Source organism: Barbus barbus, assembly GCF_936440315.1.
Source record: "Barbus barbus genome assembly, chromosome: 41".
NCBI lineage: Eukaryota > Metazoa > Chordata > Actinopteri > Cypriniformes > Cyprinidae > Barbus > Barbus barbus.
This window is the reverse complement of record NC_136719.1, coordinates 4,233,248-4,249,778: the sequence shown is the minus strand read 5'-3', so window position 1 is coordinate 4,249,778 and position 16,531 is coordinate 4,233,248. Positions and strand designations below refer to the sequence as shown.

The window sequence follows — 16,531 nt, the reverse complement described above, 5'->3', positions numbered from 1 at the left end:
CATTTTGCATTATTTACACTTGGTACACATTTTTGCAGATTGCATAGCTATAGTAACATGACTTTGAAAGGTGGTTTGAAATGCGTCTGGTTGTTCAAGCTACGTATTTAACTTTTACTCTTCCCAAAATGCAACTGTCAGCATTGCCATTCCTGTGATGAAAGTAGTCAGGAATCCCTCTTTAGCAAGCAGCCTGTTGTCTTTTATTGGTTCCTGTTTTTAATTTTCATTTGCCACATCAAGTGCACCAAAACTTTTAGCCCCACATTATCACTACCAGAAGTGAAGTATAGAAGTCTAGTCTGTTCTATGACCATTAACTGTGTTATGAAACATAGCCTCACCCCTCAACTCTTGTGTCTTTACCTTCAGGTAGAGCAAGATGACAGGACCTCCATCTTTGTTGTTCAGTCTAACCGCATTGGCTGTGGTTGTATCTTTGGTCGATAGTGGTGCTTCTATCACAAACAATGAAGATGACTGCCTTTTTACACAGATAAAGATCCCAGTGATCCTGGACCAAAGCACAGTGAGGCTTGAAAGCCCAGAATTCACTGCTGCAAACTTCAGTGAGCCAGGAGTGATGTGTGGGATTGAGTGCCAAAGAAAGTTGCCAGAACCGAGGCCTGCGGAGCTGGAACGGCTACTGTCTTATGAAACAGTCTACGAGAACGGAACACGCACCTTCACCAAAATACAACTGGAAGAGCTCGCTGAATTAAGAAACGCATCCTCTTCCGTCGTCTGCAATGCAGGACACCTTAAACGCAGAAAACGGCAGGTATACGGCATGGATGGACGCTTCGTGATCACAGATAAACACTACACCACCAATTACCCCTTTTCTGCCTCAGTCAGGCTCTCTACAGGTTGCTCAGGCATTTTAGTTTCTCCTAAACACGTATTGACTTCTGCCCACTGTGTCCATGATGGCCAAGTCTATCTGAAAGGGACCAAGAGGCTGCGAGTGGGTGCCATGAAGCTTTGCTCCAAACGCAGAGGAGGACGCCAACAAGGAGGCAAGAGGAGAGAAAGTGAAGTGGGAAATGAAGATGTATAGCCACTGACGGAGAACTACTTCATCGAGAACACAGGAGGAAAAGGAAGAACCGTATTAGATGCGACACAGATTCAGATCAGTCCAGGCAACCGATGTTTAGGTGGACACGCGTCAAACTAACACAATGGATGAGGAGAGCAAGCAAGGAGATCTCGGCTGACTATGATTATGCCCTTCTGGAGCTGAAACAGCCCCATAAGATGAAGTTCATGGAGTTAGGCGTGGTTCCTGTAGTCAAGGACGTCCCAGCTGGAAGAATCCACTTCTCTGGTTTTGATAATGACCAATCGGGGAAAGTGGTCTACCGCTTCTGTTCAGTCTTAGAGGAGTCCAGTGACCTCATGTATCAGTACTGTGATGCGCAGAAGGGGTCAAGCGGAGCCGGGGTGTACGTGAGGCTACGGGATCAGGGAGGAAAAGGGAAGTGGAAGAGGAAGGTAATTGGCGTGTTCTCTGGACACCAGTTGGTGGATGTTGATGGGATACAGAAGAACTATAATGTGGCAGTCAGAATAACACCCACCAAGTACGCCCAGATATGCCACTGGATCCATGGAGATGCTAGTCATTGTAAACTGGCCTAAAAAAGGTAAAAAATTCCTCAAAACTGTAGGGACGGTCTAGATGCAAACTGCTCATGTTTCACCACGGTGAGTAGTTGAGAGCACAAATGGAGCAGCTGTACAAGAAATGCCGTTTTAACAAGAGGAATTTGGATGCTGTATATTTATTTTTGTTTTCATTGCCAAAATTTGAGACTGTAGCCTTTGTAATGTCATGTTCAGGCCATGTCTGTGTTAAAAAGCCAATGTCACCAGCTGAGGCCAAGTAGTTAACTACTGAAAAACAAAACAGCTTGACATTCAGTATGATTTTTGTTGAAATTCTTGAAGAGTTCACCCAATTGTGAAAAATATCACCAGCTGCATGAAGAGCCTGTTTTCCATCCAAGAAAAGTACATGGTGATTCATACTACCTCTGAAAAGAAATGGGAGGATTATTAACTTACAGTAAGAACAAGGTGCACAAGCGAAGCCTGGCAGTATAAATCAAGCTTGGAAGGACGTGAAGGTAATTTATAACTGGGGTGATTGGTCTAACTGTATTTGTATTTATTTAATATTGAATGCATTTGCCAAATAAAGGAGTTAAAATATAAAATTACAAATGTACTTATTCATATATGTACTAAAAATAAGCGTTTAGATTTTTTTTGTGTAATACCAAGCTGTTTTAATATTTTTTTCACAAAACACCAGAAACCAGATTCTTTTCTACACCACTCTGGTTTATTGTCTTTGAAATGGCATAAAAAGGAACATTTGTTACATTAAACATGACCAACAGCCATGTTAATAGCAAAAAAATAAGTAACACAAAAAAAGTGCACATTCTACACTAACAGATCATCAGGATGGATCCAAATAAATATAAAGCTGAGCAGAGTGACAGCAAAACCAGCCAATTAAAGATTTGATGCAGCTGGACTTTAACCCTCCAGAGATCCTGATTGGACAGCATCCTGGTAGGAGGGACCACCCTCTTTCTGGTCAGGGAAGAGCTTGATAAGATCATCGATTCGAAGGATGGTGATGGCTGCCTCCGTGCCAAACTTCAGACTCTTGGTTTTAACCATTGTGGGTTCATACACTCCCGCCTGCTTGTTGTCTCTTGGCTTTCCATTTACCAGGTCCAACCCGATCCTAACAGTGCGCACACACACGAAAAGAGTTTGTTTTTTTTAAACCGTATTAGCACTCAACTTAATCCATAATAGGCTACATTGATTCCAGATTGTCTGCATAAATCCCATTAATCTACCAAATCCATTCTAAGGACATTTTATGGAAGTAACTCAAAAGCTTACTTCTAAACACCAGAGTTTTTACTCCTGATTGTATGTTTGTCTGCTGTCTGACAGCGAGGTCATATTTCTAAGACCTGAGAAGCTTCCCTGTGTGATGAGAAGAGAGCAACACTAACCATTTGAGGTTCTTGCGTTCAGGGTTGACCTGAGCCTCATTGTGGAAGGCTCTGAGTTTGGCCACCAGGTCGGTGGAGTCTTGTGCGGCGTTGACTGCCAGAGTTTTAGGAATGACGAGCAGAGAGCGAGCAAACTCGGCAATAGCCAGCTGCTCACGGGAACCCTAGGTCAAACACACAACCGTTTCAATAGTTCATTCATGCACACTAATACATACGGTACATTAAAGAGTTAAACAGTGCCCACAACATTTTTCCATTTATTCCCTATTAATTTTCTCAGTAAGAAATTCAGTAAGAGCTAGAAACCAAACTAAGAAGATCTGAAAACACAAATTAGTAAGATACAATATAAAATGTTACAGTACAGGCATGAAAATATTTAAACGTTTTCCAAAATACTGAAATATTCAAACAGACTGCTACAATTCCTGTTTCTGTGGCAACACAGACCATCCTAATTGGAACTTTTTAGGATTGAATAGTTTAACTCGGAGCAAATTTGGCAAATTGATGTTTCCTCGTAAGAAATCCGGCTGAAGTCATGCTGATGTATAGATTGATCAACCTCAGAACTACAAAGCTAATGTAAATCACATTTAATGAAATGAACCCTGCCGTTGAACTGTGTTCTGAATTGTCTGTAACAGTTCACACTGCAGGCCTAGTGAGGGTTAATGCACCTCAGTGATAAATGAGGCATGTTTGTTCTGAGCAGGATGGAAGCAGCTGTCAGCAGAGCTGTTTATCTGTCCCTCTCCCCACTCAGGACTCTCACTGTCTCCCACGCGTATAACTGCACAAGCCATCAAACAGGCTCAGCAGCAATAATAATGGGAGTGTGCATAATATACAATTGCACACAATAAAGATAGACATATATATATAAAAAACAACTGGTCTTATTATTACAATAAAAGCCTCAAATGAGTCCTCACCATGCTTGTTGCATAGTTCTCCAGATAAATGGACAGTGCAGCCTCTACTGCGCCACCTCCTGGTACCACAGATTTGGACTCCAGCACCCTCTTCACCACACACAGGGCATCATGCAGCGACCGCTCCATTTCATCACACATGAAGTCATTCGCCCCACGCAAGATGATAGAGGCAGATGTGCGTGCCTTTGTGCTGAAAGACAGAGAAAAATGAAAACGGCATTAAAAAATATACTAAAATGTGATATTCAAATGTGTTTCCAAAGGAAAACACTGCACAAGATCGCATTCAGTTAATAGCAATGTATAATTTTTCCGAATGAGTTTTTTTTTTTTTTTTTATCAGTTAATTAGATGAAATAAATGTTTGAAACATTTAGTTTTATTTATTGGTATTTTATGTTTTTTTTCTCTCAATGCAATTTTGACCATGTTCAACTTATTTACTTCCAGAAAACACAGTAGATAATGTGTTTAACGGCTCCTCTTTAACATGAGACACATTATTCTGAAAAGTGCAGGATTTTGGGTTTGTATGAGCTCTGGAACTGCCAGAGTTATCCAGTTATCCCAAGTACCAGGTAGAGTGATTAAAAGAAACCAGAATTGATTTAATGAGCCAGTTTCACTATACAGGCCGTGTGGACTTTTACATACTGTATATGTGGCTTAATCTCTGGAAGTGCAGACATCCTAATCGCTGATCTTCAGGATGTAGATAATTCAATCCTACAGGTCGTGTTGAAGGAAAAGGAAAAGGATCTTACTTCTTGACAAGGATGAGCTCGTCGTCACACACTCTCTCCTGCACCACCTCCTCAGCCTGACCCAACATGGTCACCTCAAACATCTCCTCACCCTCCAGGTTAGACAGAGACGAGCAAACAGTGGCTATAGGGGGAAAATCAAAACATTGTTCATCAAAACGAAGACAAAGAGAATAAATTACCTCTGTATTTCAAGAACAGAAGGTCTAGAACGAAGCAAGTGCAGTCAGCTGACCCCCAGTTGCTTTAGCGATGCGTTTGAGGTCCTTCTTGAGCACCCTCCTCACAGCCATGGCTCCTACATCTACAAAGTATTTCAGACACATATCATCAATGCCTCCTGTGGTCAGAATCACATTCGCTCCTGACGCCAGGACCTTCTGAATGCGCTCCTTCGTGATGTCTGATTCCCTGAACAACAAATCCAGAAAGATCATCAAAACTGAGGGAAATAATTGACCAATTATACAGTCACAGCTTGAGACATCAAAAGTCCTAATAATACAAACAGAAAAAATTGAGAGATGACACTCATTTGCATACAAACAGCCAAAACAAAAAGGTCTAATAAGGTAATTACACTTTAAATAAAGTAAGTAAATGTTTAATAAAGTGTTAGTTGGAAATAAAAAAACCCTTCTGCTCAACTTTCTGAAAACAATGTCAACGTCAGGAGGTTAAAAAATAATAATACAAGCGGTTTCAATTACTTCATATGAAGCTCACGTTTAACAGGTTCACCTCAGATGCTGTTCACAAGTGATTGGTGCTAAAAACAGACATAAAAAGGGTCCAAAATAACTACTCTAATTACTAAAACCACATACAGAAAGTCAAGTGAGCATAATACATTTATAGCATAAATACTAACTTAGTCTAGAGTAGTGAAAAATAAATAATATTTTAATTAAAATTTGTTTAGTAGTAACTTTTAATGCACCTAAAAATAATCTTTTTCAATTTTGGTTAGCTTAAGTTAAATTACATATATGTGTATATATATATATATATATATATATACATATACATATATATATATATATATATATATAAAAAAACATGCAATAATATTTTTGTCTCTTAGAAATGCACATTTGATATCGAGTTGACAGTAGTAGTTTGAGTTAGGATGCAGATGTAAATTTATGTTCATTATCAAAATCAGTAACATCTGTAAAAATTGCAACAACCTCCTTTGTTATATGGGGGAATTTTATTTTTCTGACTGTTTGAGTTTTATTAAAATTAACCATAGTAGCATACATTTACATCACGATAACCAGTTAAAACCACACATATAGCACCTCAATACTGTGGTAAAAACGCAACTATATGGTTTCTAGGTAGCCTATTTATATGTAAAACAGTAGTCTAAATACATTTATTAGAAATGCACAAACGCTAGCCCCACATTTCTGTCACAATACCATGGTGCAGTTAGTGTTACTACAGTAAATCCATGGTAAACAATTGCGATTTGTAGATTGAAAAGCCTTCTGACTGTATCGTTGCACACAGTGTTCTGCTGTTTGTCAGCGCTGTTTTATCTGGATCAGCTGACTGATACTAGTTTCTTCTACTAGCGCTTCTCACTGGATCTCACAGCGCTGTTTAGTGGTTGCGCGATCGGGGAGTAAACCCATCTGCTCTAGTAAGCTCGCTCTGCTGCGCGCCGCTGTTTGAACCGAGCGGATCCGTGTGGCGCGGTTCAAATGAGTAGCGCCGTTTTGTTCCGCGTTTGCTGCATAAACATTAAATTGAATATTTATCGAACTTGGTTTTTCAAGGAAAATTATATCACTATATAATTATAGTTATCGTTTTATCGCCCAGCCCTACCTCAAAGTATATCTGCTCCCGCGCCCCCGCTGTGAACTCTGGCGGCCCCCAGGTTGGGAACCACTGCTCTAATGCATTAATAGGAAAGTGTTTCCTGTGGCCAAGGAAATATCCTTTCTTAGAGATGATATGAACTTGCACTGAATGATCGCTGGACAGACTGATCAGTTGATGGCAGTTTAATTCTGCTACAGTTATTAATGTCAGACGATATAAATAAATGCAATTATTTATATACAATTCCCATTTGAGCTGATTTGATGCAGAAAGATAAATGTTGTACAGCCCAAAGGTAAAACACAGACATGTATCTGTGTGTAAGAAAGGCTTCGGGCAGACGATGCTTTATCCCACGCGTATAACTACACACACCACAGATGTGTGGCAGCAATGTAAATGGGATATTTCTTTGTGTGTGTGTGTGTGTGTGTGTGTAACGTCCTCACCTCTGTCTGATTTGGTCCAGTTTCTCTGGATCGCTGATGACCACCTGAACACCCAGCTTCATCTTGGTTTTCTGCAGGCTGAAGTCCAGACAGGCTATCTTGGCATTGGACACACGCTTCACCATTCCTAAGCAATACAAACAACATTAACAAACACACATACTAACATACGTTTTGCAATGCCAACAACAAGCATGCACATGGACAGACCTTGTGATCCGACAGTGCAGTTAAGCGCGTATCCGTTGACGAGGAAACTCTCTTTCTGGCTGCGTCCGTGAGCCTTCAGCACATTCACAGAGTTGATGGGATAGCGAGCGACACCTTTACCATCGACAAACTTCACAGCCAGGGCAGCGTCCACCACCATATTAGCAAAAAAATCTGCATCACTGACAGAACGTCAAGGAACAACTCTTTCATTTCAAATGATTAGTCAAGGTCTGCAAAACTCTTTCAATGCACTTTAAAACTCTGAAATTAAATACAGACTCTTTATGCAGCCTTTGTGATTGCTGCAATCACTTAACGTATCATGGTATTACCTTTTTGGATGTTGTGACATGATTTTTGACACTTATATTTAAACAAAATACTGTATACTATATACTATAAAATACTTTTAATAATAAGCAGAATCTGTATATGGAGGCTGCACAAACACACATATATTAGTGCTGTCAATAGATTAAACAAAAATACTAATTGCGATTAATCCCACCTAACATTAAAGCTTTTAAATATACTTTTATATTGCAATAATTTCACATTCAATCTTCAAATTAATGTACAAACAACATTTTTAATATTTGTTGAATGTGCCGTTACTCCTTTCGAACAGAATTTCACAAAATTGGTCAGCTCCCGACAGTATCAGGTGTTTTATTAATGGGGAGTAGAATTATTTCAATAAATGTAATCGTTTAGATATCATAATATTTAGGCTATAAATAATATTATAAATCTGGTTGGTTTGTATCGATGACGTAATGTGTAAATGACATGTGTGCGGCCCGTGAGACCTGCACTTGGACCATAGTGCGGCCCGGAGGAAAAAAGGTTGAGAACCACTGTCTTAGAGTCTCTACTAATGAGCTGACGAGTTGAATCGGGTGTGTTAGATGAGGGATGCTCCAGGACGGTTTTGAAAACCATTTCAGAGACATGTTCTTAATGTAACTCATATATAACATATTACATGCACGCAGTTTTAAGGCAGCTTTAATCGCCTTTTTTGGTAACTTCATCCCTTAACTGACCACAACAGTGCATGCACGTAGTTTATTTTGCGCTTTGATATGAATCGATGCAGGTTATAGCACGTGCTGGTTTCCGCGCTCGTTTGACTCGCGCCTGCGCTGAAGTGAAGCACGAGTCTGAAACGTCTCCAGATTGATGTGATCGTTAAGACGTTCTGCGACTGAAATGCACTTCTTGTCAGGAAAAAACAGACAGAAATAGCAATTATGAGTGAGGTGGCCAACCCTAGGCTCCGCCCCTGTGTTAAATCATTTTAAAGCGTTAAACAGAAAAAATTTCATCGCCTGCGTTAATTTTGACAGCACTAATATACACACACATATACATCAAATTCATAACATTTTCAATAATATAACATTTAATAATGCTTATATAGGCAATTTTACTAAGATGAATATAACATTTTGTGTTATATATTATAGCATTTTGTTTATGTGTGTATATACACACACACACAAGCATGAAACAGCACTAAACAGAGGATACACTCCAATAATCTTAGAGGACATGGAAGTCTTGGCGGCATTGACGAGACACTCTCTGCCCAAATCATCAGTGCTGATGGTCAGGTTCTCATTGATGTATCTGACTGCCTCCCTGTGAACCACAGCAAATCAGACCGTTTCATTGAAATGTCATTCATGCTTAAACACACAAGACTTCCTGTTGGAACAGGAAGTGACTCTTACTTGCAGGCCAGTCTGTATCCACTGATGACGGAGGTAGGGTGGATCTTCTGTTTGACGAGCTCATCAGCACTCTTCAGCAGCTCAGCGGCGATGATCACCTACACACACACACACACACACAGAGATAAGTGGTTCTCACTTTAACTGATAGTCACTCAACACTTGTCTAATGTACTGTCAGGATGTGGAAGCTGCAGAGAAAAACCTGCACGTCCCGTAGTTCATGACAGGCAGTTTCTGTATCCTGCTAGCATAGCCACACATACCGATAGTATACGGATGGCACTATAACAGGAAGTGTTTAACAGCAACATCTATTCAAAGCAGTAAATATCTCACCACTGATGTTGTGCCATCTCCAACCTCCTTATCCTGCAGCTCTGCTAGCTCACAGAGGACCTTAGCGGCCGGGTGCTCCACCTCCAGCAGCTTCAGGATGGTGGCTCCATCATTGGTGATGGTCACATCCTGAAACACAGATCCAAAGCATGAGAAAACACAACAATTCTAATGTTTCCTATTAGACATCAAGTATAGAAGATCTGAACATCACAGGTTACTCTGACCGGAGGAAAAACGTCTGCACTTACTCCGATGTCGTCCACCAACATCTTGTCCAGGCCGACAGGACCAAGAGAGCTCTTCACGATGTTAGCAATGGATGCAGCGGCCATGACTGCAAAGCAACAAAGAACATGAATTTATATGTTTCACTCTTTTCTGCTCGACAATGTTGTCTGCACGGCAAGAACTGAAGCCAGAACATATTTTTGCATTCCACTGCATTGCTTTTAAAACCCTTTTCTATGTAAAAATACACTACACGGATGTGTTTGACCAATGCATTCACATCTTTTGCAGTGTTTTGAGATTAAAGCCAGGCTCACACCGAGCAATTTTTTTTAAAAGTCCTTTAGGATTGCACTTTTCAGACTGCATGAACATGATGACCATGTCACACTGTGGGATCTCAGTTGTCATTAATGTCAGACTGTACGACAGTCAAGACGAGTTAAAAACAGGTGCGTGCAAGAAAACTAGTCCGGAGTTTAACATTATCAACCCATACGTGTCCAGTGACTGCAAACTGCATTGCACGCGGGACCGAAATGTTGGCTATCATGAAAAGTATATGAATGGCGTATTTAAGAAGAATAGTGTATGCAGCTCTACACACCCACATGAAAACAGCAGCGCAACCAGTGTTTATATAGAAAAGGCAACATATCAGATGAATGCCGTGAGCACAGGACAGCGCCGGAGTTTATGGCTGATAGAATAATTCTCTAGCATTAATTCTGCTCATAGCTTGTCTTGAAAAACGGAGACAGTTTGACATTCATCGTAGGGATAGTCACACTGCAGGACTGTGTGCCAGATCTTCTGACACTGACAGAAGTTCATGAAATCTGATCGCAACAGCCATTAATCAGCTGTGAACATGTAAAACCAGCGATCAAAGACTACAGATTTTAGCCTAGGATTATAGGAATCTTTTCATAATGTGTCTCAGACGAACAAATCATAGCCTAAATCGCACAGTGTGAGCCGGGCGAGTTGGATACTGCATAGAAGACATTGAGCGAATTCCAAACGGCCTTTTCCCCTTGAAGGGCACTTCGGGAGGGCACATTACAAACCAAAGTGAACAACTCAATTCCTTCAGGAACGGCCCTTCCAGGAGTCCATTAGTGAAGCAAACAAAATATTTTCATCAGTGATAGAAATATGATTTAAGACTATTGTAAGCAAGTTTAGTTTGAAAAAGTTTAATAGTAAATAAGACAGAATTAGACAGTATTTGAATAAAATAACAATAAGAAATATATTTATTTGCAACAATTGTTGGAGAGCTGAATGCAGGTAACATGTTGTCCATCGTTCCCTTCACCAAGGGAGTGCCAAGCCCTTATACGAGAAGATAATACACCCTTCAAAGGGAGCAGGGCAAAGGCTCACTTCTGTTTGGAATTCGCCCACTATGTTTGGTTTGTGACCATTAAAAAAATAATAAATACGTTTTATATACAAAAATATATATATAGTATGAATGCAAGGAGCATGAATGCATTTTTATTGTTTTTTCACGGTTTTGTGAAGTTAAATGTAAATGGTTTGTTTATACATGCTTTAGCAAGAAATACTGGTCACATAAGTGCAGGTACAGAGTTATAATATTTGAGCATTTTCTACTTTTCTATTGTTTTCTATGCAAAAACACACTAGATGACATGTTTAACACTGCGTCTTAAAAACAGTGATGAACATGGCTGGGACATACATGTGCTCTGAAAGGTGAGATTTGTGCTTATTTTAACATCCCGCTCATACTATTTGTTTTATTAGCCCAAATAAGCACAATTAAGTTACTGTAACTGTGAAAGGTTATGCAAGATTAATAAATTACTTTTACAACTTCCCTTACAAAAATTAACCACAGCCTATGGTTTTATCAAAATTAATTGATTAGAAATGCATTTATTATATAAAAATAAATAAAAACAAAAAATGGTTTACACGTGCTGCTCGAGACACCGGGCGCTCTTCCGGTCAAACACCGCCGCGTGCGGCCCGTTCTCCGCGTCGCTGGGTTTTATTATTGACGGCAATTATGAGCGCATCCCGACTCACCGTTTTGAGTCCTAACGGACTCGCCGGTCGTCCTCTGGCCGAGCACGGTTAACGGACCCTCTGTCATGGACATGTTGGATGAGAGAGAAGAATGGAGACGCGCGCGGTGGCTTATGGGTAGCGAGCGAGCGGGAGGGGCGCGTGTTTAAAGTTCCAGATTAATCCAGAACAACAGCTTTTAGTTCAGACTCAAACACACACACGAGCCACCAAAGACACATGTATGTTTATAAAGCGCTCTAAAACACACAGATTAATCCACAGACTGAGAGAGTTATAAAAACTACATTTCCCTGTTTGAACGCGTTAATTCATTCGATGGTTTTCTCCGAGGCGTTTCCTACGATTGACGGACCTCTCGTGGTCTGGAGGTTAATGTAAACCGGTTCACTTCAAAGAACCGGTTCAAAACAAGATATATACTATTTTTTTGATAGTATGCATTGGGTGTAATTAACAGTGTTGGGGGTAACACATTACAAGTAACGCGAGTTACGTAATCAGATTACTTTTTTCAAATAACTAGTAAAGTAACGCATTACTTTTTGATTTACAAGAAAATATCTGAGAAATATCAAGAAAACGCCAGTTACTTTGTTGTCCCATTTATTGACTGACAAGTCTCCTATCCCCATGTTGAGATAAATCGGAAGTACAGAGGCGTTGTGTGTGAACATGATGTTACTGTAGTTCTAGACTAAATGTGAATGTGCATTAATTCATCCCTCGCAAAAAAAAAAAAAAAATTAGTATTCCCCAAAATTAATTAAAACAGTGAAATGCAAACTCAGAATATGATGCAAACCTGCAATAATTAAATATGTTAAACAACACAAATGTATCTAATCCCATTTTATTAACCAACGTCTTTCCTGTTGACCTTTGATGATCCAGTTCAACCATACTAATAAGCAAAAATGACTTTAGTTATTCATTACACTTTTTGGTGTGAAAGGGCTTTTATATTTGCTATAAATATAACTTCTTATATTAAAAACAAACAATCAAGCCCTGCTCATATTTAAAAAGTAGCGCCAAAGTAACGTAACGCATTACTTTCCACAAAAAGTAGCTAAGTAACGTAATTAGTTACTTTTTTAGGGAGTAACGCAATATTGTTATATAATTTTGTAATGCATTACTTTTAAAAGTAACTTTCCCCAACACTGGTAATTATGCACAGAGGATCACCCTTTACAAAAAATTTACTACAAATAAAACCAAAAAACCATGATTATAGTTAAACCACGTCAACCACAAATGAATCATGGTTTTGCAACACTAACCATAGTTTAACCATGGTAATTGTAGTAAAACTGTAGTTATACAAATGGTAGGCTAGTCAATACGCCAAAAAAAACATGGTTACTACAATTTTACTATAATAAAAACATGGTTTCGTAAGGGACGTGGCGCTTGCACAGACGGGGACCCTAAGCAGTGCTGAAGCAACAGCCCTTTTGCAAGACAATTTTGTTTTATATTTCGTGTTTATTTGAATAAAAACAAAACAAAAACAATGAACTAGGTTTTAATTAATTCTGCGAGTCCACACGAGCCTCCACCATTCACGTCTCCTGACCTGCCTTCATTGGTGACAGACAGGTAACGATCTTGTTCGCACTAAACTTCGGAGCTGTTTATCACTGCTGTTAAATTTAAACCATTATTAAAACATTTCAATACAACCAAGTGCAGTGCACAGGCAGTAGCCCTGTATTAAGCTTAATAAGCATGCTAGCTTGGGAGTGACGTAAAATAGCGTCGTGCAAGCTCGGAAATGCCACCAAAAATAAATATGTGCCCCCCTGAATTCAATATACCCTTTCCAAAGTGACTACGTATTCTTATTCCTCGTCTGGGATTGTGTAGAGCCCTTTAAGGCGAGACACTACAGGTGAATAGGGTAAAATTTTTAACTAGCATATATCACCATGAAACTTTCCCAGTTGATTACCTACATTAAGATGAGAAAAAAATGTATTACAAAGTTTCTGTAATTTTATGTTTAAATATACAAATTAGGCATTATCTAATTAAATATGCGCTGATTTGCATATATTTTAAAAAACGAAATCTCAGAATTGGATAAAGCCAGGTTCAAAATTCATTTTTCATTGTGTTCACATATGAGATGGGAAAAAAATTACAGAGGGATTTATGGATATCTACTTTTGTTATCCTGTAAATCAGAATATACTGTCAATAGCCTTAAAAAATTTATTTTCGCCATGTTTTTTGGAATAAAATGTTATATAAATCAGGCTAGGAATAATATATTTACAAATCCCTCTGTAATTGTCTTCATAATATAACTAGGTACAAGACTGGAAAGTTTGGTGTATATAGGTGCTACTGAAGTGGAGATTTCGGACTTGGAGTATGAGAGAAAAGTCATTTTGAGAAAACGGGCTTTAAAGATTTATATTGTAAAAATCCACACATTTTATATGAAAACATTGCTAACAAGCAAAACAACTGGCCAAGTAAATGTTTATAACAATGTAGACCATGAACAATGACAACTGAATAAAACAACATTGCCAAATAAGACCTTCAACTAACCACAGAGAACCACAAATACAGACACAAACTTATCATCAGAACTGCAACTCTAGTCATCTATGTCCAGCGGAACACAAAGTTCACCCATGAGGGTTGAAAGCCTAGCTCTCCATGCCTGCACCATATGTAGGCCCCTCACCCCTCTCTTGCTGATGCCTTTTCAGCTTTTTAGCTGTGCTCAGAGTCTTAAAAGTTGAAATGGCCATACTTGCAGCTGCCTCAACTCTACTCTTACCTACAAACACTGTTTTTGGACAGCGGGCCCAAATGACGGAGTTGAGGCACTCATTCGCATTTTGAGTGCCACCATGCTGCATGCGCTGCAGCAGGCTGTCACTTGACATGCGGTGGTATACAGGTATCAGCTTCTGGCCCACCTCCCGAGACAAAAAGTTTCCTGCATGGAGCCTGTGGCTCTCTGGAGTTTCTCCATTTTCCTCCGCTCTCCTATACCAACACCAGGACAGGTTGCACCTGGTGTGCAAGGGGACTTCGTCACAGGACATGCTATGGAGGAGACCAGCCCAGATCTCATTTTTCATTTTCTCTATGGAACCCTGGTTATTTAAAATTGCCCCCCTGCAATAATTTTGTAATGTTTTACATTTTTTGGCCGTTAATTTTCCCAGACCCTTCCCCCCCAGTTTGCGTTCAGCACTTAATTCTAATTTTACTACCTCATGCCCAGGGTATGGGTTGAGGGATACCACCTCCCTGAATGCAGCACTGTCCCCATCTGACAGCATCTGAATGTATCTCAGTTGGTGGCGACTCACAGACCTGGCCCACATCCTCTTCGCTGCCTCCTGCTCCATAGCCTTGCTTGAGCCCCTAAAATTTTGTGCACAGTCATGCGTTTCTCTCCAGCTGTCAATTTCCTCATCTGTAATCTTTCCCTCATGCCTGGCAGCTTCTTTAAGGGCACAAGCATGGCAATAGGAGGATAGAACCTCAAAGTCGATCACCAGTCCCGTAAAAATATGGATGCACACCCCGATCCCATAGTGTGATGTGAACCCTCTTTTCTGCCAAGTGCCATCAAAAGACACACTGACATTTATCACCGCATCTGCATCCTCTCTCAGCAACTCTGCCACATCTGCATCAATATCTGCATAGGCCTGCCTGACCTGCTCCCTGGTCCTGTGAAGTGACTCAAGACCTCTCTCAATTTCTGCCGCTAAAATGAAATGTGTATAGTATCAATAACTGTTCATTTGTTTTGTTTTTATAGATACAGCACACAGAAATCTGTACTGTAAAAGTAAAACTGACCACCACAACACAACATAATGAATGAGATGGCACTTTATTCTATTCTTATAAATCTTATAAATAAATAAATATTTCATCCATACAAAACAAATATTGTTACAGTAATGTTATAATATGTTAGAAGGTGGTAACAGCCACACGTATTGGGCTATTTCTGACATTAGAAATTCTCCCATCGACAGCTTACGTTCAGATGCGCTCACCGAGGGCATTTCACTGGGTAATCCATCACTAATTTTCCTTTTCCCCCTTGCAAGTGACAACTGCTGTACTCTTTTCGATGATTGACGCGAAGTCATTTTCATTAATTCACTCAAAAGATCCCGCGGAAAGCTTAACCAAACAAGGAAGCGTCAAAGCATACCATGTCATGTGACGATTCTGAACGAATCACGTTGTCAGAAATTGTCTTCAGCCAATGAGATTGCGCATTTAGAGTTAAATCCCCTCTTTTACTTTCACGATTGGTTGCTGATAAAAAGGAAATGACCATATTTTGATCCGACAGCATTGTACAGAAGAGAGAGAGCTTTCCAGTAGTATACGTGATGACTGGGTACAGGCAGAGATCGCGGAGCAGCATGTTGATTTAGAACGCCAACTTTTGTTGAATTTATGAGAAATCTACAGACGCAAACAGACAAAGTGCAGTAAAATAAAGACCTAAATGTGTATTTCGGACTTTTTTTCACCACAAGTCTAAAAGAAGACATGTTATTGAAGACAAATATCCAAAAATCTCAAAATTGACCAATAAAAAAAAAACGATGTTTTTGCCTGCCGTGTCTCGCCTTAAAGCTGCATTGAAACTGCAATTTGGACCTTCAACTCGTTGATCCCCATTGAAGTCCACTATATGGAGAAACATCCTGGAATGTTTTCCTCAAAACCCTTGATTTCTTTTAGACTGAAGATAGAAAGATATTCACATCTTGGATGGCATGGGGGTGAGTAAATTATCAGTACATTTTTTTTTTGTCTGAAAGTGAACTAATCCTTTAAAATCCATGGAACTGATGCAGATTAGTCAGTGCCACCTGGTGTAAAATAATAAAGAAAATCATCTGTAATACCATG

General features: G+C 39.6%; 1 protein-coding gene and 1 pseudogene across 2 annotated transcripts; one reads left to right on the top strand and one right to left on the bottom strand.

Moving 5' to 3' along the window:
- The first annotated feature begins 382 nt into the window (after positions 1 to 382).
- Positions 383 to 1,644, top strand: LOC306860452 (inactive serine protease 35-like; annotated as a pseudogene). The gene has a single exon. The product of its transcript is annotated as an inactive serine protease 35-like (transcript).
- Positions 1,645 to 2,276: 632 nt separating this feature from the next.
- On the bottom strand, positions 2,277 to 11,931 carry LOC306860529 (T-complex protein 1 subunit alpha). Its single transcript, XM_079402256.1, has 12 exons — positions 11,615 to 11,931; positions 9,574 to 9,659; positions 9,323 to 9,451; positions 8,984 to 9,081; positions 8,781 to 8,891; positions 7,245 to 7,426; positions 7,035 to 7,161; positions 4,985 to 5,160; positions 4,750 to 4,873; positions 3,983 to 4,175; positions 3,045 to 3,208; positions 2,277 to 2,764 (listed from the first exon to the last, which is right to left on the bottom strand). The coding sequence occupies exons 1-12, from the start codon at positions 11,685 to 11,687 to the stop codon at positions 2,551 to 2,553; spliced, it is 1,677 nt and encodes a 558-aa protein (XP_079258382.1). The 5' UTR covers positions 11,688 to 11,931; the 3' UTR covers positions 2,277 to 2,550.
- Between the last annotated feature and the right edge of the window lie 4,600 nt (positions 11,932 to 16,531).